The sequence below is a fragment of the Chlorocebus sabaeus genome, chromosome 11 (genome assembly GCF_047675955.1).
Source record: "Chlorocebus sabaeus isolate Y175 chromosome 11, mChlSab1.0.hap1, whole genome shotgun sequence".
In the NCBI taxonomy this organism is placed as follows: Eukaryota; Metazoa; Chordata; class Mammalia; order Primates; family Cercopithecidae; genus Chlorocebus; species Chlorocebus sabaeus.
In genome coordinates this window covers 90,146,411-90,170,427 of record NC_132914.1, presented here as the reverse complement: position 1 = coordinate 90,170,427, position 24,017 = coordinate 90,146,411, and the positions used below count along the sequence as shown (strand labels likewise).

At 34.9% G+C, this 24,017-nt stretch overlaps 1 protein-coding gene across 1 annotated transcript in view; it reads left to right on the top strand.

The window, feature by feature from the left end:
* The window catches only part of EEA1 (early endosome antigen 1), a 155,436-nt gene that overhangs the window by 88,115 nt on the left and 43,304 nt on the right, over nucleotides 1-24,017 (top strand). The window contains exons 11-14 of the mRNA XM_008004236.3: nucleotides 7,870-8,208; nucleotides 12,232-12,381; nucleotides 14,040-14,159; nucleotides 21,010-21,213. Of these exons, the coding sequence (XP_008002427.1) occupies nucleotides 7,870-8,208; nucleotides 12,232-12,381; nucleotides 14,040-14,159; nucleotides 21,010-21,213 (813 nt within the window). The remainder of the gene's footprint in view (nucleotides 1-7,869; nucleotides 8,209-12,231; nucleotides 12,382-14,039; nucleotides 14,160-21,009; nucleotides 21,214-24,017) is intronic.

Here is a 24,017-nt window from a genome sequence, read left to right as displayed (position 1 = left end):
TTTGATGTCTGGTGAAACACTGCTTTCTGGTTCATAGATGTTGCCTTCTCACTGGGTCCCACATGGTGAAAAGAACAAGAGACCTCACTGGGGCCTCTTTTGTAATTCCATTCATGAGAACTCAACCCTGAGGACCTAATTACCTCTGAAATACCCACCTCCTAATACCATCTCCTTGAGGGTTAAGTTTCAGTATATGAATTTTGGGGGGACACAGATGTTCAGACCATAGCAACAATATATGCAAAGGTTTATTTCTGGCTGTCTATTCCATTGATCTCTATGTCCATCTTTATGCTAGTACCACACTGTTTTGATTATTGTAGCTTTGTAATAAGTTTTAAAATCAGGAAGGTAAGCCTTCCGCTTTGTTTTGTATTTTTAAATGTTAATATTTTCTGCATTGTTTCTTTATAAATGAGCAACATTGGCCAGGCGCAGTGGCTCATGCCTGTAATCCCAGCACTTTGGGAGGCCAAGGTGGGCAAATCACCTGAGGTCAGGAGTTTGAGACCAGCCTGACCAACATGGTGAAACCCCATTTCTACTAAAAATACAAAAATTAGCCAGGTGTGGTGGCACATGCCTGTAATCCTAGCTACTTGGGAAGCTGAGGCAGGAAAATCACTTGAACATGGGAGGCAGAAATTGCAGTGAGCTGAGATCATGCCACTGCACTCCAGCCTGGGCCACAGAATGAAATTCCATCTCAAAAAAAAAAAAACAAAAAAAAAAAACAAAAAAAAAACTCAACAAAAAAACAAAAACAAAAACAGAAAAGCAACATATAGTGTTGTGTTTGGGGGTAGGGGAGGTACTAATATTAATACTTTTTCCCTTTGTCTTTACTTTTTTAGTGATGGGGCAGTAGAGAGTTATTAAACCCTTTTATTCAAAGATGTGACTGTGTTGGTTCATTTGTAATAACCTGAACTTAACATTTTGGTGAAATATAGTAAGGAAAAAGTTAAGAAAGAAAAAAATAGGGCATAAGGGAAAAAAGAGAAATATGCTTAACTATAAATACTAAACCTCCTGCCAACAGCCGTGTGTATGAGCTTGGAAGTAGATGCTCCAATCCTAGTCAAGTTTTCAGAAACTGTAGCTCTGGCCAGCAGCTTACTATAACCTCATGAGAGACCCTGAGGTGAAATCACCCAGTTAAGCCACTTGTAGATTCCTGACTGTCAAAAACTATATGAGATAATAGATACTGTTTTCGGCTGCTGCCGTGAAGTTTCAGGGTAATTTGCTTCCCTTGGCCAGCACTTCTCTTTACATTCTCAAAATGATTAAGGACTCCAAAGAACCATTTTTGGGGTGAGTTTACAACTATGGACACTTGCCATATCGAAATTTAAAAGGAATTTAAAAATATTTATTTATTTAAAAAATATTAACTCATTAAATATTAACATAAATAACATTTCTTATGAAAAATGACTATTTTTCTAAAGCACAAGAATTCAGCAAGAAAAATAATTGTGATGTTTTACATTTTTGGAAACCTCTATAATGTCTAGCTTAATATAGGACAGATAGATTCTCATATCTGCCTTTACATTAAATCTATTGTAGCATGTGGTTGAAGTATATGAAGAAAATTTAGTCTCACATATGTGGTTGGAAAAGGAAGGTATATTTTAATACCTTTTTCAGATAATTGTGGCTTTCTTTATTTGATACTGTGCTCAAATTTGATAATAGTGTCTTAAAAGTTAGTTATAATGTAGAATCTGAAACTGTATCAGTGGACTTTTTGTACCCTTTAACATTAAAATTTGGTCTATCTTGCCTTTTGAGTGGATCTTTTCCTGTGCATGATTTTGTAAGATCATGCATTAGTCATGTGGAAAATATTGGTTCATTGAGTTACTCAGATCTTCCAAATTTTGACACATTTTATTGTACAATATAAAAACAGTCATATTTGTCAATATCACTATGAATCTCAGAATAGACTTTAAATATGAGGAAGCTGTCGAGCTCATGGTGGTGGATACATGTTTTCCAAAATTCTAAACTGTATTCGAAAGCTTGAGTTTTATTACTGACAACAAATGCTATCAATTCTATTCTTTAAAGTGACAGATTCCCTTCCTTCTCAAGTCTGAATAATAATAGTTTATCGGTCTTTCTAGTAAAAGTGGTTTCATAAAAAAAAAAAAATGTGTGGCTAGTTCAGTGTAACTCAGTCACATGAGTACTTTTCTTCATGACAACTGTATTATACTTTGGTGTGGAGCAGAAATGCTCCATGTATAATTCCTATTTTTTATTTTTCTTGCTACTACAAATATTCAAATATTATAGCTGGAACATTCATATATAAATCTTATGCATTTGTACAAGAATTTCTCTATGTTAGATACTCGAAGTGAAATTCCTGTCCTGTAGGACAGACACATGCTCAGATTTACTAGATGACCTCCAGCTATTTTCCAAAGTAATTATACCAGTTTACCATTACCCCTTTCCCCATCAACTCTTGGTGTTGACTGATGTTTAAAATATAATCTTTTATAGCTGTGCTTTTCCCTAGTAAAATTCTAGATCCTTGCTCCCCTTTTATCTCCTGTCAAACTACACGGAGAAAACTTCTACATAATTTAGTTTTGCCTTTGTCCCTCTGTTTGCTTTTTAATTTCTTTGAACCCACAGCTTACCTTCTATCTCTTGGAAGCTGACCAGGATATGTAGAGTAGCAATTTACATGCAGTGGGTGTTTACGATCAGTGTAATTTATTATGTATTTCTCAAACATTAAGCTCCTAATAAAGGACATGATTTGACATTGGTAGCTGAAATGTACAAATACTCTGGCATACATTTTGTGTGTGTCTGTGTGTATATTCATACATGCACATTATTGAAAGAAGTACTGTGGCTATTTTATGAATAATACATAGAATCAAGATTATTTTAGTGTGTTTGAATTGGAACATTACTTATTAGGGAATAATAAGACCTTCTACTAATCTTAATAATGCCTTACATAAATTTAACACTTTGCAGTTTTGTTTTGTTTTTCCCCAAGGGTTTCTCTGTTCAGGATTTGGTCACCAGTGAGTACAAGCCCACAGTTGTTTCTGCCTTTTCTTATTATCCTCACTATCTGCCTCTCTCACCCCTCCTTACCCCATGTCTTTGGTAAACCATAATTATTGACAGTGGTGATTTTCAAGTGCTTTGAATTTGGAATCTCTCTGCTTGGTCATTTGAAGGCTATTACATGAAATGTCCTGGGCAGCTTTTGTGGGTCACAGGTAGTATCAACGTGGATAGGTAACATTGCAATATATAACGGATGGAAAAGATAATTGCTTTTGTATTAATGTCAAAGTTTTCAGGTTTAAACCAGTATTTTATAATTACTAGTCTTGAAAACGTAAAAACACAATGGAAAAATTGAAGAAACTTTCTTCTTAGTTTTCAATAAAAATAACTTCTGACATTTAAACAGCTCAATTAACTGTTACCTTATAAATTCTAAACAAAATTATATTGCTTATCTACAGTCACTACTGTAATATAATATAGGTCATTGTAAGAGACAGATAGTTTTTGGGTCTCACCTTTCATCCCTTTTCTGTCCTCCATTGCTCTCATTTTTCACCAGCCCCAGTTCTAAGGTGCTCACATGCCGAAGTGGGAGCCAGATTTGGCCAGTAGTTATTATATAGCCGTGTCTTACCACTGCATTGCAAAGTGGTATATTGATAAGAACAGTATGGTACAGTGGTCACAGACATTCTTAAATCTCAGTTTTGACACTTACCGTCTGTGACACTAAGCCTCTGAAAGTCTGTTTACTCTCCTGCTAAGAAATATTATTATACCCACTTACCTCTTAGGATTAATAGGAACATTACATAAATTAATAGAAGGTAAAGTGCTTATTGATTTTTAGTAAGCACCTTAGTGAATGTTGGTTGTTGTTGGTGTTTTTTTTTTTTTTAAATGAGAGAGAGTCTCACTTTTTTGCCCAGGCTGGAGTGCAGTGGCACGATCTCGGCTCACTGCAACGTCTGCCTCCCTGGTTCAAGAGATTCTCCTGCCTCAGCCTCCTGAGTAACTGGAATTACAGGTATTCACCACCATGCCGGGCTAATTTTTGTATTTTTAGTAGAGTCGGGGTTTCACCATGTTGGTCAGGCTGGCTTCAAACTCCTGACGTTGTGATCTGCCCACCTCGGCCTCCCAAAGTGCTGGGATTACAGGTGTGAGCCACGGCACATGGTTGGTTGTTGTTTTTAATTGTTAAGTGTTGTGATACAGGATTGGGTCAAGACTAAGGTGAGAGTTTTCCTAATTTACTGCCTAATAAATCAGAAAAGGCTTTTGTATAAAACATAACATTTTAGCTGAGTCTTTAAGGTTGCTAAGGAGCATTTCACATGGCAGAGGGATTAAGACATTTCATTTTGAGAGCTAGGTGTACAAAAGGCATAGAACAATGTAAGAGCATATGTATCTCGTAAAATAAGAGACATTGGAGAGCTACAAAGTAGTTTAATTTGTTCATTCTCACCAAGCTATTCTGAGGAACGAGTGAGATGAGATCTCTGAAATAACTTTGTAACCTATAAAGCATTAAAAAATGGCATTCTTTTTGTATTCATTTTATTACTTGAGCAAGTAACAGATGAAAAATGGAGCCTAATATAGGGAAATTGTCACTGTAAGAATATATATTGAGATAACAATTGGTGAGAAAATAAAAAGGGACTGGATATTTGGAAGGGAAGAATTTTGCTTACCCAAATGATAATTAGGTTATAACAAAGGAATAACATGCATTTTATAATTTAAATTTGAATAGGATATATTTTAGGGAGTACAAATTGATTTATTGAATGTCTCAGTTGTGTTATGAAAAATGTATTGGATTTAGAATCATAATCCATGACTCTGCCATTTGACCAATCATATCAGGCTCTGTCAACTTCACCTTCCTCATCTGTAAAATCTCTATCTCATATTTTGTTGTGAAGATGAAAATGGAGAAGTGAAAATGCTCTTATTATTTTTTAATGAATTTCACTATACTTTAAAAAGTCTCTCTTTAAAAACCTTGTATTCACTATAATATTTTCTTCAGATTCCATGGGAAGACCATAATAAAAGTGAAAAGTTTTAATAATAAATTATAGTTAGCCTTTTGCCTGTAAAAATTACAAAGTGTTAGTGGATTAGGTTCTTTTAAAAAGAAAGAAAGTGGTTCTGGTACTTTTAAAGAAAATTTAATTCTCTTTCATCTGTGTAATAATGCTGGTAGATTTTGGTTATTTTTTTTTAGGACAAGGAAATTTTAAACAGTCCCTAGTTGTTGCCATATATTTTTGCCTTTTAAAGAGTGAAACTATCTGCCGGGCACGGTGACTCACGCCTGTAATTCCAGCACTTTGGTAGGCCGAGGCGGGTGGATCACAAGATCAGGAGATCGAGACTAGCCTGGCCAACATGGTGAAACCCTGTCTCTACTAAAAATATAAAAAATTGGCCGGGCATGGTGGTGGGCCCCTGTAGTCTCAGCTACTTGGGAGACTGAGGCAGGAGAATGGTGTGAACCTGGGAGATGGAGCTTGTAGTGAACCGAGATGGTGCCACTGCACTCCAACCTGGGTGCTAGAGCGAGACTCGGTCTCAAAAAGAAAAAGAAAAAGAAAAAAAAAAGTGAAACTATCTCAAGGGTGTATAGAAATGGTGGGATTAGTTGGTTACTTTCTAAGTAAGTCTGTGAGGAAGAAGACTCTAACTCATTATAAGCCTTAATTTTTGTAGCATATTTTAAAAGGTATGTTCCACCCAAGTTCTCAGTGTGTATGAACATGGTTGCATTTATGAAATTCAGTAACTTAGAATTCTCTTTAAAAAAGATTATTTATAGATTAATAAATAGACTTAATTTGCTTACAAATTCTAAAACAAATGTTGTTTTCCTAAATAAAACAAAGGTAGAATTATGTCAAGAAAAATTTGGAATTACAAAGAAATTTTTATAAAAAGACAATTTTTCTAACATATAGTTGAATCAGAAGTGTTATTTTTTTTCTGTAATTTTCTTGGCTTTGTGTCTTTTTTTCTGTTTTTGTTGCTTGGTCAAGGCCCACTCTTCTTTCTTTTAAGTCTGTCTGTCATCCTCTCTTATACATATTCTTTTTTTTTTCTTGTTTTTGTGACAGGGTCTTGCTCTTGTTGCCCAGGCTGGAGTGCAGTGGCGTGATCTTAGCTCACTGCAGCCTTTAACTCTTGGGCCCAAGCATACCTCCTGCTTTAGCCTCTCAAGTAGCTAGGTCATACCGCCATGCCTGGCTAATTTTTTTTTCTTTTGTTAGAGATAGGGTCTTGCTGTATTGCCCAGGCTGATCTTTAACTCTTGACCTCAAGTAATCTTTCTGTCTCAGCCTTACAGAGTGCTGGGATTACAGCTGTGAGCTGCTGCACCTGGCCTCTGTTATATATACTTTTATCATCTTTCCGGACACTGCTTTTCCATAGTATATTCCTGTTTGATAATTGACATTAGCTTATTTTTTCTTAGACAAATGTTCAAGAACCTTTATTCCTGCGTTTCCCATGTTGGGGAACGCAACAATAGAGATCTATTATCTATTATCCCCTGTGAGATAATAGGGTTTTGCTGTCACCCCACCTGAAACTTGTTTGCCTTTTCCTTCGTGTCTTATACATTTATATAGAGCAGATGGCATGTATCATGTGTATGTATTACATGATTTTTCCCATTGCTTTTGAAACTAGGCTCAAACTTCATGGTATTTAGATGATCTTACTAGTTAGCTCCCCTTGACTTTGCTCATTTTTTAAAAAAACTGTGCCTTAAGAAATTTGACACACTTTTCTATTAGTCAATTCTGACTCGTGCATTATGTTTTAACTTTCTTAGAAAGGTTTTTTGTTGTTGTTGTTTTGTTGTGTGATTTCATTTAGAGTATATTCTTTTAAGGTATGAAGGCTTTGATTGGTCTCTCCTATTTCAGTATCATCCCCTTCCAGCACACTGCATATTTGTACACTAAAGGTCCACTAACTGACTCACCAGGTACTTACAATAGCTTCTTATCCTGGCTAGATGTCTTATAGAATTTAGTTAAAATTCTGATCCATATTTTATGCTTAAATATGTTTACTTTAAAGTTTAGTGTTAATTTTTACAACCCCACTGAGACTAGGCTTTGACATTATATTAGGTTGGTTGTTCCAGGTCTTTGATTAGAAGTGTTATTTTTATGTTTTTTACTTGATAGCATTGAGTAAAATGACAAAATTTAAGGCAGGTGAGTGATAGCTTTAGATCATTTTTTAATACACCTAGAAAAAAATTTGAATTAGTCTTAGCTTGTGACTTTAAAACTTGGTCTTTAACAAGAAGAGCATAAAATGATGTAATCAATAGGTTAGGTGCATTAGAACAGTGGATGATACTGCTGCGCTAAAGCTCTTACCAACTATGAAACTGCACAGTGAAAAATCAAAGTTTGCATAGTATATTGTTACTCAAAATAATTTGTTGGTAGAAAGGTAGTTTCAATTTTTAACTCAAATGAAAGAATATAAATATATCACATACCCTAAAAAATCCAGTAGATTTTATTATTTTTATTTTATGTCAACACTTGCTTGGCAATTCTTAAGTTGTATTAGTAGAGTTTAGTCAAGTGGACCAATACTGAAATCACAAGTTAGTATGTAATGATTTAATTCTTGACTAGAACATTGTCACTGTTTTATATTTTAATATTGACTAAAATGTATACTAGGAGACAATACTGCTCCAAAGATTGTTCAAATAATTGGAGTAATTTAAAATATTAGAAAAGGAAATAAATTGTTAAATTGATATTTTAGACCTTAACAGAAAACTTGCTGAAAAAAGAACAAGACTATACTAAGTTAGAGGAGAAACATAATGAAGAATCTGTGAGTAAAAAGAATATTCAGGCAACCCTTCATCAAAAAGACCTAGATTGTCAGCAGCTTCAGTCAAGATTGTCTGCATCTGAAACCTCACTGCATAGAATACATGCAGAACTAAGTGAAAAAGGAGAAGCTACTCAAAAGCTCAAAGAAGAATTATCTGAGGTAGAGACCAAGTACCAGCATCTAAAGGCGGAGTTTAAGCAACTACAACAACAGAGAGAAGAAAAGGAGCAGCATGGGTTACAACTCCAAAGTGAAATTAATCAAGTAAGAGCTGTTAATTTTATTTATTGTAATTCTCCCTCTGGTTTCTTCTTCATGTACTTGATGGTTGTTTGATCATAATATAGTTCATGTTGAAAAAATATTGCCATTTTAAAAGATTAACTCTTAACTTTTATATCCTGTAGTGTTGTCAGATCTCATTTCTTTTAATTTCCGTTTCCCTTAAGAAAAAAAATTATAATATCCATTTTACAGCTTTGTGGGGAATTGTTTATGAATTGATATTATAAATTGCTTAGGATGGTACCTGGGGCATGTAGGTACTCACTATGTTTTAGCTATTATAATTAATTTAAATTGTTGACCATTCTTTCATTTGAAATTTTTTTGTTACAAAATTTTAAAAGCATCATTATTATAAAACAAGCAGCATACAGATTATTTTTTAAAAATCATGTGTTTTAGGGAAAATTTTTTTTGAAAATAAATAAAAATTAGATATTTCATAGAAAGTAAATCAGCCCTAATGCTGCAGCTATTTTCTATAGGTAAATAATACATGAATTACATATATATAATATATAATATATATTATATTTATGAATATAAATATATATTTATGTAGTATATATATACAGTATATCATATATTCATGTCATATATTGATATATATAATTCATATATTATTTACCTATATGGCTTATATTTTGAACTATATTATTTACCTATACAAAAGTATTTTGTATAGGTTAATCTAGCTTAAAGGCACAAACTATTTTGTATAGGTTAATAATATAGTGGCTATCAGATGAAGTTTAATACAAGTTTTGACTTTGCCATTAACTTAATTTTTTAATGCCTGTGTTCTAATTATTGCTTTAGGTAATATTGAAAATTGGTTGAAAATGGAAATTGGGGGATATTCAAGTTCTCAGCTACTTTTTTGATAATGTTCAGCTGTTTTTCTAAAATGACAGTGATACTTTATTTTACTATAATTAATAATTTTCATGGCTTTCTATCCTTTAGTAATAATAATAATAATGATTATGTTAGTAATTTAATGAGCTTCAGTTTTATTTGAGAAATTAGAGTAAGCACTTCACATATGCTAATACTAATTTTTGAGTTTGGACTGTGAGTTCCATGATACAGTGAATCAGAAGAGTTAAGAATATTTCTGTAACATGTGTTCTCCTTCCCTGTTTCTGCTAGCCCTGTCCTCCTTGTTTCACTCTTAAACCACTCTAACAACTGCAAACTGATCTGCTTTCCTACTTGCCCCTGACAAACTGATCCTTTATATAGGCATCAGAGTAATCTATATTAAAGGCAAATCTTACCATGTTCCAACCATGCTTTAAGCCCATTAATAACTCTTTATGACCTAATGGATTAAGTTGAGGTCCCTTGCTATGACATGCAGTATCCATAGTGGTGTTGTTGGCCTTCCTCTTCAGCAATTTACCCTTCTTTTCCTTATTCTTCACTGCAAGCATACGGAAATGTCTTTAGTTTTTTCCTATATGTTGTGCTGTGTCTTGCTTTTGTTGTATCATTCAGTCTGCCTTCTTGACCTGAAATATTCTTTTTATTCTTCTTCACCTTGATAGATACTATTTACTTCACTTGTCACTTTTTATAATTTTTTTTTTAAAGAACAGTGTTCTTTATAGCAACGTGGATGGAGTTGGAGGCCATTGTCCTAAGTGAACTAATATAGGAACAGAAAATCAAATACCACATGTTCTCTCTTAAAAGTGGAAGCTAAATATTAAGTACATATGGATACAAAGAAGGGAACAACAGATGGCCAGGCCTGCTTGAGGGTGGAAGGTGGCAGGAGGGTGAGGATCGAAAAACTACCTATTGGGTACTGTGTTTATTACCTAGGTAATGAAATAACCTGTACACCAAACCTCTGTGACATGTAATTTACCTATATAACAAACCTGCACATGTACCCCTGAACCTAAAACAGAAGTTAAAGATTTGAAAAAATTTAAGAAACACATTTAGGGGGTACAAGTGCAGACTTCTTGCATGTATATATTATGTAATGGTGAAGTCTGGACTGTTAGTGTACCCATTGCCCATATAGTAACCATTGTACCCAACAGGTAATTTTTCAACCCTCACTCGCCCCCCTCCCAGCACTCTCCCTAGAAATCCTTTCTAAACATGCCACTGCTTCCCCACACTCAAGATAGCTTAAGCTTGTACATATCTTTAATATTTTACTTATACCATAATATAGTTTATTATCATAATTTATGTCTTTCTTTACTAGACTCTGAACTCTTTGGGTGCAAAGACCATGTCTTATTCATTTTTTATTTTTACTACCTGGCATTTTACTTGTTTTTTGTTGTTGTTGTTGTTTTGTTTGTTTTTTTTTGAAGACAGAGTTTCACTTTGTCACCCAAGCTAGAGTACAGTGGCGTGATCTCGGCTCATTACAGCCTCCATCTTCCGGGTCCAAGCAGTTCTCGTGCCTCAGCCTCCCGAGTAGCTGGGACTTCAGGCATATACTACCACACCCAACTGATTTTTTGTGTTTTAGTAGATACGGGGTTTCACCATGTTGCCCAGGCTGGTCTCGAACTCCTGAGCTCAGGCAATCCACCTTCCTCAGCCTCCCAAAGTGCTAGGATTACAGGTGTGAGCCACCGTGTCCACTCAGCATTTTGATTGTTAATCTGCTTATGTTTTAGTGAGTGAATGAATGAATAAATGTAAGCATTCATAATGGAAGGAAACTGAGCCATGGCGATATCAATGAATAACTTAAACTATCTTATATATTTGAGTTTTAGTTCAGATAAACAAATTTAGCATTTATGCTTTCTTTTTTCCTTTTTCTTTTTTGAGATGGAATCTCGCTTTGTCTCTGCTGGAGTGCAGTGGCAAGATTTCAGCTCACTGCAACCTCCGCTTCCTGGATTCAAGCAATTCTCCTGCCTCAGCCTCCTGAGTAGCTGGGATTACAGGCATAAGCCACTGTGCCTGGCCGCATTTATGCTTTCTAAAAGACACATGCCTCATTTACTAGGGGATACAGAAATGAATAAGAAACAGTACCTACTTTTAATAATTATGTAAATCTTACGGAGAGGATAAGGCAAGTACTATAGATCATACTAAAGATTATGAGAATTATAATAAAAGGATTCCATATATTATGGGAAATTGGAAGAGTTTCTTTCTTCTGTTCCCCCCGTAGTACTTCAGCTGTTGTAATTTTTTATCCAATTATGTGATCAGGAAATCTTTGTATTAGGGAGAGGTGGTACTTGGAATTGGGAATATCAGATAGGTTTTGACAGGTGGCAGTTTGAAAGCAGATGTGTCTTCCAGCCAGAGGGATTAGTGAGAGCAAACTAGTGGCAGGAAAGTGTTGTAAGAGGCAGGAAGGGATACTGATTTGCTGTTAGGATAGAGTATGTATAACAGGGGTGGACTACTCGTGATGGTTCTTAACTGCCTTCGTTTTAATTGGGTGGCATTTGTAAAGTTAATGAATGAAGGTCACTATATATATATATGATCATTTCCTCTATTTTATTTAGAAATTATGTGCCAATATAAGGACTTGGGAATGCACTGGGCAGTATCCAATACCCAAATACAAAACGTTAACTGTAGTAGTTCTTGGCTATGGAAAACCAACAAGAATCACTGTGGAATTTTAAACAATACTGTAGAATAGATTTGAGTGTGTACTAAGTGTCTTAATTTTTAAGTTGTATTTTATTCTTTTAAGTTTCTGAAGATTCCAACACTTATCTCCAAACCAGAGCCTGCATTTGTTTTAAGAGAGCAGTAACATAACACAAAAACAAAAATTGTGATGTTTAACCATAATTGTATGTGATTCATTATAATATATGATTAAAATTCAGTTGCAGTTAAAATTACTATATAAAATCTTAGATTTCCCCAAAGTATCATGAAAATTAAGATATTGTACTTATTTTGGTGAAAGGTAAAACATTGTTTGGAAAGTAGGTGGTCGTGTGTGTGTGTTTATACATATGTACATACATTTTTTTTCTTTTTTTAAAGTTACATAGCAAACTTCTGGAGACAGAGCGCCAACTAGGGGAAGCTCATGGTAGGCTGAAGGAACAGAGACAGCTTTCAAGTGAAAAGTTGATGGATAAAGAACAACAAGTGGCTGATTTACAACTCAAACTTTCTCGGTTAGAAGAGCAGGTAAGCTAGCATTTATTGATAGGCTTGAGGTATCTTTAACATGATTATGATTCATCAATCTGTTAATTGTCAGAGCTTTAATTGGACTTTAAGTAAAGTGCAAATTTATTACTCTCCAGTAGCAACATCCTGCTTATTAACTACATTAAGTCATTTTGTTGTAATTGTATTCCCTAAAGTTCTCAACAAAAATGCACAAAGAAAACTTACTCTTTCAGCTTTAGGCAGGAAAAATTCTGGGGGTGAACCCATCAGGCTGCTAGAGTCTTCCTACTCAGGAAGGACTACTTCCTAATGAAACAGTAAACTATGAATTGTTGGTAAAGATCATTAATGACATGTAGTTGGTATATATAAACTTTGAGTTTCCACTTAAGGATTTTTGCTTTTAAAAATTAAGCATGTATTTGAATGCTGTCCCTCATTAGACCTGCAGTTACTATAAATGATGCCTGTAATATAAAGTAAAAGTTATTAAATTACATCTTTATTGCAATGAAACACATTATTTTTTAGTTTTAAGTTTTTAATTTTTAATTTAATTTTATTTTTATTTTTAAGTTTTTAATTTTTAATTTAATTTTATTTGTTTTTGAGACAGGGTCTCACTCTGTCACCCTGGCTGGAGTGTAGTGGCACAATCTCGGCTCACTGCAACGTCCGCCTCTTGGGTTCAAGCAATTATCCCGCCTCAGTCTCCCCAGTAGGGACTACAGATGTGTGCCACTACGCCCGGCTAATATTTGTATTTTTTGGTAGAGATGGAGTTTTACCATGTTGGCCAGGCTGGTCTTGAACTCCTGACGTCAAGTGATTTGCCTGCCTCAGCCTCCCAAGGTGCTGAGATTACGGGTGTGAGCCACCATGCCTGGCCAGAATTAAACACATATTCTACAATAAAATCTGCAGCTTCAGCAATAGATTTTCTTCTAGACCTAAAATCTTAGATGTGGTAAATGATCGTATTCTTTTCCAATAAGTGATAATTACGACTATTAAGAAAAAAAATAAAAGAAATACTGATATATGGTTTAAATTATTGTTACAAATTTATATGTAATTCCTTGATCATACTAGTTTACAAAAAAATTAATAAACTAAATGCCAGCCCGGAGAAAGTTCTTTTAGGATAAGCCTATTTATAGAAAATAGTTTCTTTAACATGAGATTAAGATTCTATAAGTAATGAGGTACTGCTTTTTTTTTTTTTTTTTTTTTTTTTTGAGACAGTCTGTTTCTGTCGCCCAGGCTGGAGTGCAGTGGTGCAATCTCGACTCACTGTGACCTCCGCCTCTTGGGTTCAAGTGATTCTCCTGCCTCAGCCTCCCGAGTAACTGGGACTACAGGTGCCTGCCACCACACCCGGTTAATTTTTGTAGTTTTTTTCTTCTTTTTTTAGTAGAGATGGGGTTTCACCATATTGGCCAGGCTGGTTTTGAATTCCTGACCTTGTGATCCACCCGCCTTGTCCTCCCAAAGTGTTGGGATTACAGGTGTGAGCCACTGTGCCCAGCCAAGGTGCCACTGTTAAAGTTTATCTTATATATTACCTGAATTTATTGTTCTGTTCAGACTTCAGAATTGAAGTAATGCCAGATACTTATGAATGATAGCATTATGCCTTTAAGTTGTCAATTGACAATCTGCGTTTTTTTAAGTTGAAGGAAAAAGTTACAAATTCTACAGAACTGCAGCATCAATTAGATAAAACAAAGCAACAGCATCAAGAACAACAGGCTCTTCAGCAAAGCACCACGGCAAAACTTCGAGAAGCTCAGGTAAACATTAGTTGCGTTATTGGCCTTGTAAACAAAAATTAATTACCATTACATAGAATATAAGAGAAAAAATAAAATTAATCCAAATCATTATCCTTTTGTTGTGGTAAAACTAGAAAATACAAAATACTTGATTGGGAGGGATTTTTGATAATTTTGAAGTCTGGATAATCAGAAAATTCTTTTTCTTTTGATTACTATGTTGAAAAGTTTTTCCAACTTAGTGTAAAATATTAGTTATAAACAAATTTATGTATTTATTACATTTTATATATTAATTTAATTAAATTTATTAGATTTATCTATTAAATATAGTTAAATAAATTTATTTAAATTACTTATAAATAATTTATTCATTATTGTTTCTTATTGATTAAAATACAGTATTTGGAAAATCAAAAATGTTCGAATAAAATTTTCTGGCATCGTTAGCCCAGTAAGGAAGAATATTTTGTATTTCCTTCAGTAGAATTTAGTATTTGTTGGTCATTTCTTTTCCTGCTTTATAACCATCATCTGAACATTGGAATTGTAGGTGTAGAAAATATAATTGTTTGGGTTAAATTTATACAAAGTCTGCAGCGTAGCTTAGAATATTGAAAGTTTTCATTTTGTTATGGTAAGGGGAGATTGTCCAAATGTTGAAATGAATTTGACTTTGATATGTTTTAATTATTATTATTATTATTATTACTATTTTTGAGGCCAAGTCTCGCTGTTTCGCCCAGGCTGGAGCTGGAGTGCAGTGGCGCGCTCTCTGCTCACTGCAAGCTCCGCCCCCCGGGTTCACGCCATTCTCCAGCCTCAGCCTCCCGAGTAGCTGGGACTGCAGGCGCCCGCCACTGCACCCGGCTAATTTTTTGTGTTTTTAGTGGAGACGGGGTTTCACCAGGATGGTCTCGATCTCCTGACCTCGTGATCCGCCCCCCTCTGCCTCCCAAAGTGCTGGGATTACAGACGTGATCCTCCATGCCTGGCGTTTCACTGCGCTCAGCACTGTGAATAGACAGAGTGCTTGCCCTCTAGGAGATGGCAATCTAATGACATGTATGTAGAAACAATATTGTAGTTTGAGGGAGGCAATAAATAATATGCCCTTCTCTTCTGAGCTTGGAGAGTGGCCTGGGAGTCAGATGAATAGAGATCAAAATACTGGATTCATTTATTTATTCTTTTATTCAGTTAGTCAAAAAACATTTATTAACCTCTACTCTCAGCCAAGGAACTGATTTTGTGAACTTTGCAGTGAACAAAACAGACAAAAATGTCTGCTCTCATGGAGCTTAGTGAGAGAGGCAACGATAACCAAGGTAAATAGGCAAAATATATAGCATGTTAAATGGTGATAAGTGCTATAAAGATGAAGGAAGGAGGGATGGGGAGTTGGAAGTGTTTTGGGGTGACCAAAGTTGGGACTGCGGTGTTAGGCCTCTTTGAAAAGATGAAAGATCTGAAGGAAGGAGAAGCCTGTGATTCAGAGAGAAGAACATTAGTACGTTAAATGGTGCAGAGGCAGGAGCATGTCTCAAGAATAACGGGAAGTCAGGGCTGGAGTGGGAGAGTGTTAGAAGAGTTAAAAAGGGCAGGTCATAGAGCTCACAGGATATCAGAACCTCTAGTGCCTCATAGGTAATTTTAAGGACTTTATTTTACTTTGAGTTAAGATGAGAAACCATTGGAGGGTTCTGAGCAAAGCAGTGATACGATTTGACTTATGATTTCACAGAATTATTCTGGCTGATGTATTGAGAGTAGACTGTACAGGTACATAAGTAGAAGCATAGAAATTAGCTAAAAGGCTACTACAATAATCCAGATAAGAAATGATGTAGCTTGGATTAGAGTGGTAGTGAGAAGTCAGATTCTAGTTTTGCTTTAAAGGTAAAGCTGACTGATTTATTGTAGAGTATTCAGAGAGAACTTAAGGATGACTCCAAGGATTTTATTCTGGGCATTTAGAAGGATGGAGACCAGACAAAATGAAGATGGAGAATCCCACTGGATTTGGCAATATGGAGGTCATCGATGACCTTGATTAGGGTGATTTGCATAAAGAAGTGAGACAAAAACCTGATTGGGGAGGGTTCAAGAGAGAATGGAAAGAAAAAACTTTGATGGAGTGAATATAGAGAACTCTAGGAGCTTTATTGTAAAGGTCAAGGAAGAAATGGCAATAGTAAAGCAAGTGTGAAGAATTTGGTATAAGTCAGCAGCCAAGTGGGCTTTCTTATACTGCACTCAGAATTAACTTTATTAGTTTAACCACAAAGCTAGAAATGGCAGCCTTTCACCTTTTTGCAGACAGGTTGTCTGTCAGACTGAGGGAACAGCAGGGACTCAGTTGAACATGGTTATTTGTTCCTTATTCTGCACTGTCCAATAAGTTTAAATTCTTATTCCCTGGGGAGGAATACAGAAAGGATGAAAGACGGGCCAGGCAAAGTCCCTCATTACGGAAACATGAGAAGTCCTCACAACTAACAAAAGAGATGTAATTCTAGTTCTAGGTGTGTATATGTATATAAAATTACTACAGTAGCATAGAGAATAGTTACCTAACCCAAACAGAGTCTGGAAAAGAGCAGCCGTGGAAAACTTTTTAAAAGTGACAGTCTAAGCACAAAGGATGAGTAGATATTTCTGGGATGCAGAGATGGTGGTAGTGAGAAGTTACTCCAGAGAGAATTTACAAGGATGAAGGATACTGAAGCTAGTGTGAACTAAGCTCTTAGGTTTTGCTGTACCTTGAAGTGTAAGTTAGAGATTACTTAAGAAGTCAGAGCATTAGATATGGGTAAGTGTATAGAAGATCTCATGTGACATTTGTATTTCAAGATGGAAAGATTTTGAAGATGGAAAGGTATTGAAGGTCTTAAGAAAGAATTGCCATAGTCAGATTTGCTTTTTAAATAGATTATTCTTGTTGATGTGTGCAAGATGGATTTGGGTGGGAATATTCTGGAATGAAATGAATTAAAAGACTAATATATGCAGCAGTTCAGATGAAAAATAATACTGGTCTTAGTTCAAGCAGTTGTTGAAGTCATAGGGACAAATGTGAGAAATACTTATAAGGTAAAAATAAATGAACAGCACTGGTTGACTTAAGAGATAAAAGGGATGAGGGAGAAGGGGTGTGACTTCCAGGTTGGTAGCGTTGGGTGCATGGTAAATGGAGGTGTCATCAGCTGTGTTAGTGAATGTGATACAAATGGCCATCTCATAAGGCAATGCGATGTGTTCAGTTTAGGATATGTCTTGAGGCACCAGTGCAATATATTTAATATTTAAAGCTTGGGGGAGGGAATCGTGTTATATATGTTAACCGAGAGGGACATCAGAATATATGAAGTAAATGGAATTATTAGAGTAGATGTGATCAGCCAGAAGAGAGTATAGTGAGAAAAGTAGATAATTGGTAACATAAGACTTCTGAGAAACACCAGCCCTTAAGGGATGACTAGTTAGAAGAAGAGCAGCCCCAGGAAGAGTGAGAATGGTCAGAGTAATTAAGAAGAACCTGCAGAGTGGAAGCCAAAGGAATAGGAAGGGTCGAAAATTAGGGGTAATCAGCACCTTCAAATGTGGGTTTGTGTGGTGGCGATGCTCAGTATGATAAATGAAAAATACCAATTAGATTAAGCAATTAAGTAAATTGATAATGTTGCTAAACATAATTTTAGTAAAGTAATAGAGGTGAAAATCTGATTATCGATTAATGAGTAAATGAGAGATGAGGAAATTAGGAATGTAAATATAAATTATTTTTGAAATGTCGATGTAAATTGTTTAAAGACTGAGCAGAAACTGGAGGGGGATGTGTCCTGGGGAGTGTTTTTGAGAATAAGAGAGACCTGGACATGTCTATAGTCTAGGACAAAGGGATTCATAGGGAGGGAGTTATTAAGGATATTGGGGGAGAAGTGACTGAGGGAATAAGGTATTGTTAAGAAGCTACGATGTTACTGATACGCTGGGGGAGGGTGAAATTAAACTCATCCACTGAAGCTGGAGGAAGGGAGGTAAATATGGAGTGGGACATATATACATAGCTCCATATATCTATATATATAAATATATATATATTGTTATATGTATATCTATATATGTTTCATGGATCAGAAGAAGAGTAGTAGGAGACGAGTTTAGAGCATTGGAAAAAGAATGTGGTTAATTGAAGGTTTCTTGTTAAATTCTAGTTTATAATAATATAGATTTATATTATTAAACATAGTTCTAATTAATTGTATGTGTATATAATTATATATACACATTTTATATAAAATTATTTTTTTGAAAATCAAGATTGATCATTCCTGAAAATCTCATGTTTCTTGATAAAGTTGGAGATAGTAATAGCTGAATATCAGGCAAGCAGAGATTGAGAATGTAGAGATAATATGGAATCTTTTAAGTAGTTATTGAGGGGAATATTTGAGGGTGAGGACCTCATTCAAATAAAAAGCTTGACAAGATAATTCTGAATATATACTTTGATGGAAGTTGAAACCAGAACCAGAAATTTGTAGTAGCACCAGTCTATGGAACTTTGTGATTTTACTCCAATAGTGCTTAGAAGTATAGGAATGGAGAATTGGGCTTTTTTGGGAGTAGCTCTTGGAAATTTTTGGGTGGAAGGAAATGGACAATGTGGTTGAAAGAATAGTTAAGGTTAGTTCATATCTATATAGGAAGTTCACGAAGAAAATCTAGGCATATGCTGAATATGTTAGAAGGAAATTGACGTCTCTGACATTGAATAACAGAAATTAGGTCATTAAATTGGAAGGCAGTAAGTTGTGGTCATAGAGTAGGATAGTTAGAAATTTCTAGCTGGAAGAATTTCAGGTGGTTACAAATCCTATATGAGTGTGTGAAATGTGGAATGAGTAAAGGTCCAGGAATTAAGATGATATGAATGTTGAGGCTATGCTCTTAATTATCTATGTATTTTGTATTTCCCAGGAAATTGGCAGAAATTGGGATTGAGAGAAAGACTAAATCAGGTCTCAAGTCTTCAGTGAATGAGGTAGGGATTTATAGATGATAGCAACAAAAAGTAGAGAGCAGAATAAGTAAATGGCATACTCCCCAGAGCAACACGAAGCTTTCACATGAGGGAGAGAGTAATGGCAGTGAAATACCAGGAAAAGGTCACCCTCCTCTGCTTGCCCAGTGGAATAGACATTACTGACCAGAGCAGGGTGAGGGGTGAGGGAGAATTGGCATCTGTAAAGGGAGAATCAAATTTCAGTTAAGACTTGGAAACAGAGTGACTATATATCTATATCTATACATCTATATCTATATCTAGATATCTATATCTAAATATGCAGATATATATCTACTATGTAACAAACCTGCTCATTCTGCACAAGTATCCCAGAGCTTAAAGTATATATATAAATATCTATATCTACTGTATCTATCTGCAGTAGATATGTCTATATCTACTATGTAACAAACCTGCTCATTCTGCACAAGTATCCCAGAGCTTAAAGTGTATGTTTAAATATCTATATCTACTATATCTTTCTATAGTAGATATGTCTATATCTACTATCTCTATCTCTATCTCTAGATATAGATATAGATATTTATATATACACTATAAGCTCTGAGATACTTGTGCAGAATGAGCAGGTTTGTTACATAGTTACACATGTGCCATGGTGGTTTTCTGCATCCATCAACCCGTCATCTAGGTTTTAAGCCCCACATGCATTAGGTATTTGCTCTAATGTTCTCCCTCTCCTTGCCCCGCAACCCCCAACAGGCCCCGGTGTGTGATGTTCCCCTCCCTCAGAGTGACTTTTATGGAAAGAAGCTTAGGCTTGGAATTCTGATTCCAGATTAGTGGAATGTAGAGAGAGGTGTTATCTATCGGTGGCAGGAACAGAGACTGAGAGGCAGAGGGGTTTGGTTGCCTTTTGTCATTTGACCAAAACTTAGAAGGATGAGAAGTACGCTTGAAAGTGACTGATCTCAAATATTTTAATATTGGCACAAATCATGAGAGTACCACATGGTTGCTGGGTCTGTGTCAGCAGAGTGGTGTGAAAGTAAAAGAAGAGGGATCCCTTGCTGTATCGATAGAAAAGTTCTTTTAGTGTATTGAAGTGAGCCTGCATGTATATGTGGTTTAGAGTGTAATAATTTATTTTTCTATTCATTCAGCGACTTTTTAGAATATATGTGTCAACTATCTTGGATATATCAATGACGAAGACACAAAAATCCTTTTTAGAGTATACATTTTTAACGGAGGGTGGTTGGAGTGAGGCAGATCAGCATGACAAATAAGCAAATTATTTAGTGTGTTGGAAAGTAAGCACTCTGGAAAGAAAATGATAACCAAGATAGGGAATATTGGGAAAGGCTGAAATTTTAAATGGAATGGTCAGAGTAGTCCTAATTAAGAAGGTGATGTTTGAGCAAACATTTGAACGGGGAGTAAACTATATGACTGTGTGGGGGAAGAGTTCCGGGCAGAAGGAATAGTTATTACACTAAGGCTTCGAGGTGGGAGTGTGCCTAGTGTGAGACTGAGTCTCATGTGTCTGAAATTAGGGTCAGAAAAAGAGTAGTAGCAGGAGGTCATATTAGAGTGTTAGAAAAAAATGTGGTTGAGAGTTTTTTGTTAAATTCTAGCTTATAATGATATAGATTTATATTATTAAATATATCGTTCTAAGTACTTAACTAAATTTACCATGTTAAAATGTAATAGTTTTAAGAAAATGTAAGACTGAGAATTTGAGTGATATAATTTATTGTTAGTCATTTTATGTTTGAGGAATAACTTTTTAAGTTCTCTATTCTTAAAGTAGTAGTTTTCAATTCTTTACAGAATGATTTGGAACAAGTTCTACGTCAAATTGGCGATAAGGACCAAAAGATCCAGAACCTTGAAGCTTTATTACAGAAGAGTAAAGAAAATATTTCATTACTAGAAAAAGAAAGAGAAGATCTTTATGCAAAAATTCAGGCTGGTGAAGGAGAGACTGCTGTTCTTAACCAGTTACAAGAAAAAAACCATACACTGCAGGAGCAAGTAAGCTTATAAAATATATTATATTTCTAAAATTTACTTCTGTCTCTCTAAGTCTTACTAAGTGCTTTATTTAAATGATTCTTCATTCTTGCTCTTTTTAGCACATTTTAAATGTTATATATTTTTTGACAAATAGCATCTCATGTACCTTAAGAGGCAGATTACTATTATAGTGAAACATGATTTGACAAAGGAAAATTTCTCCGTTCATGTCCCTGGATGTAAGTTAGTGTGACTATGAATAAACTATTTTACATTGTTAGCTCACTGGAAAAACAGAAATATTAATAGTGCATACTTGCCTAATGGCATTTTGTGATGTTTAAAAAAAAGAATAATGAAATGTATTCATAAATTGAAGATATTAATCAAGTGTTAGTTTTTACTGTGTATTAATATACAGACTTAATAGTAACATATTTTGATAAAGTATATGTCTTTGCATTATGTATAGCCAATAATAATTTTGATAAGTTGCCTTAATATTTCAACATTAAAATGTAGTTTAAGAAAAGTTTATAAAATTTAGATAAATACATTTTCAAACAAAAAAGAATTTGCAGTTGCTTTTTTGGAAGAATTGTGTAATAAGAGAGTTATTATCTAAACGAGAAAATATTTGAAACAAAGTGTCAGAAGGCCATATCACTTTTCTAAATTTACAATTATAATATAACAGATTTCCCTCCACATTTCAAAGTTAGTTTTGAAGAATTCTTTAGGTTAGTTTTTGGTTGTATACAACTTGGCGTTGCTTATCATATAAATATGGTCAGGAAGCCATGCATTCATTTTAAAGAATAAATTAAAATAAATCTGTTTCTGGCTATATTGGCATAGTTAATACCTATTTATCTCTTCTACCATAAACACCAAGAAAAGTGGAAAGAATGTACAAAACCACTGTTTTCAGACATTGGGCAATAGGCAGTGCAGGACCGTGATCCCTGAGAGAAGAGAAACAAGTGATATGAACTCTTTGACCACGCTAATCTTTGATCCAGAGACATTTTCCAGACTGTGGTACAGCCTGGGGGAACCTAAGGAAAGCCCAGTGGTCTATGTGAGATATTAAATTAAATTGAGAGACTGAAATTCAGGGAGGTTAAGGCAGATTGAATTTGTAGGGTAGGATACCAGAAAGGAAAGAGCAGTACAGAGAAAAAGCTTCAGTAATCTGCTTAGGAATCCACTTGAGGCTTTGTTGAATGCCAAGTTTTGTACTTGTAAAGTGGGATTCTATGAGGCCAGACAATGAATACTATCAAGGAGCTACAGGCTGAAAAATTACTAGTGCTTACACAGGACTGGGAGATGTTCAGGTTCCAGCCGATCAGAAGAAAGGTGTGGCTGAACACTTGGAGTATTCAGTAGACATATCAGAGAGGTCATACCTTAGGAGAGGAGTAAGGCTAAACTAGCCCTAGAGTAAAAGCTGCCATACACCTGACCTTACAAAGTGTAAAGAAAACCTTAAAAAGATCCAGTAGAACCACAAATATATTAAATACGTGCTGCGACAAAACATTCTTTGAAAGAAGACAACAGAATCGAGAGTGGTCACAATAAATAGTGAAAGATTACTACACATGTGAAGAAACAGAAACAATGTGAGCCATGACCAGGAGAGAAATTATTCAGTGGGAACAGACCCTGAAGTAAGAGATGATAGAGTCACTAGACAAGTACTTTAAAACAGCTCTTCAAATATGCTTATGGATAGAAACAAAAAACTATAATGATGGAGACAGACGTGGAAATGGCTGGGTGCAGTAACTTGTGCCTGTAATCCCAGCTACTCTAGAGGCCGAAGTGAAAGGATCACTTGAGCCCGGGAGTGAGCTATCACTGTGCTACTGCACTCCAGCCTGGGTGATGGAGTGAGACCCTGTCTCTTTAAAAAAAAAAAAAAAAATTGAACTTTTAGAGAGAAAACAAAAATACATGAAATGAAAATTTTATTGGATGTACTTAATAGATTAAGCAAGTAGAAAACAGTATCAGTGAACATAAAAGACAAGGCAATTGAAACTGTTCTCAATGAAGTACAGAAGGAAAAAAGGTTGAGGAAAAACAGTGACCCATGGAATAGTATTATGTAAGCTAGCATAATTACAATTAATGTCACAGAAGGGTGGGGAGGAGGAAAATAGAAACAAAGGCTGAAAAAATTTTAATTTTTTAGATTTTTTTCTGTATTTCAATGGATGCAAATAAAAAAATGTAATTTTTGATTAAAAACATGGTCAAAAAACTTGGTGAACTCAAAGCAAGGTACATCAAAGAAATGTCAAATGACTTGGATTTTATCTAAATTAAAAAAAAGTATGCTCTTCAAAAGATATCATTATGAAAATAAAAGCCATAACACAGAATGGGAGAAAACATTTGCAATACGTGTATCTGACAATTCAGAAATGCCCAGATACATAAAGAAATTTTGTTACTTAACCAAATCAGTGATTGGCTGGAGTTAGAGATGGGATGGGAGGAATGACTGCAGAAGGGCATGAGGGAACATTCTGGAATAATGGAAATGTTCTTTATCTTGATTGTGGTGTTGGCTAGTTAAATGAGTGTATGCATTCATCAAATCTCAAATTGTACAACTTCAGTTGGATGAAATTTATATAACTTACAGCTCAATAAAGATTATTTTAAAAAGAATATCAGTCTTTGAATTTAATGTTATTTCTTGGTATTTGAGATACTATGTTGACATATTTTGGAAAAGTGAATAATTTTACTTGAAAAAAATTGAGATAAACTGTCATAAAGCAGTTTAATATTCTCATGGCTCTTAA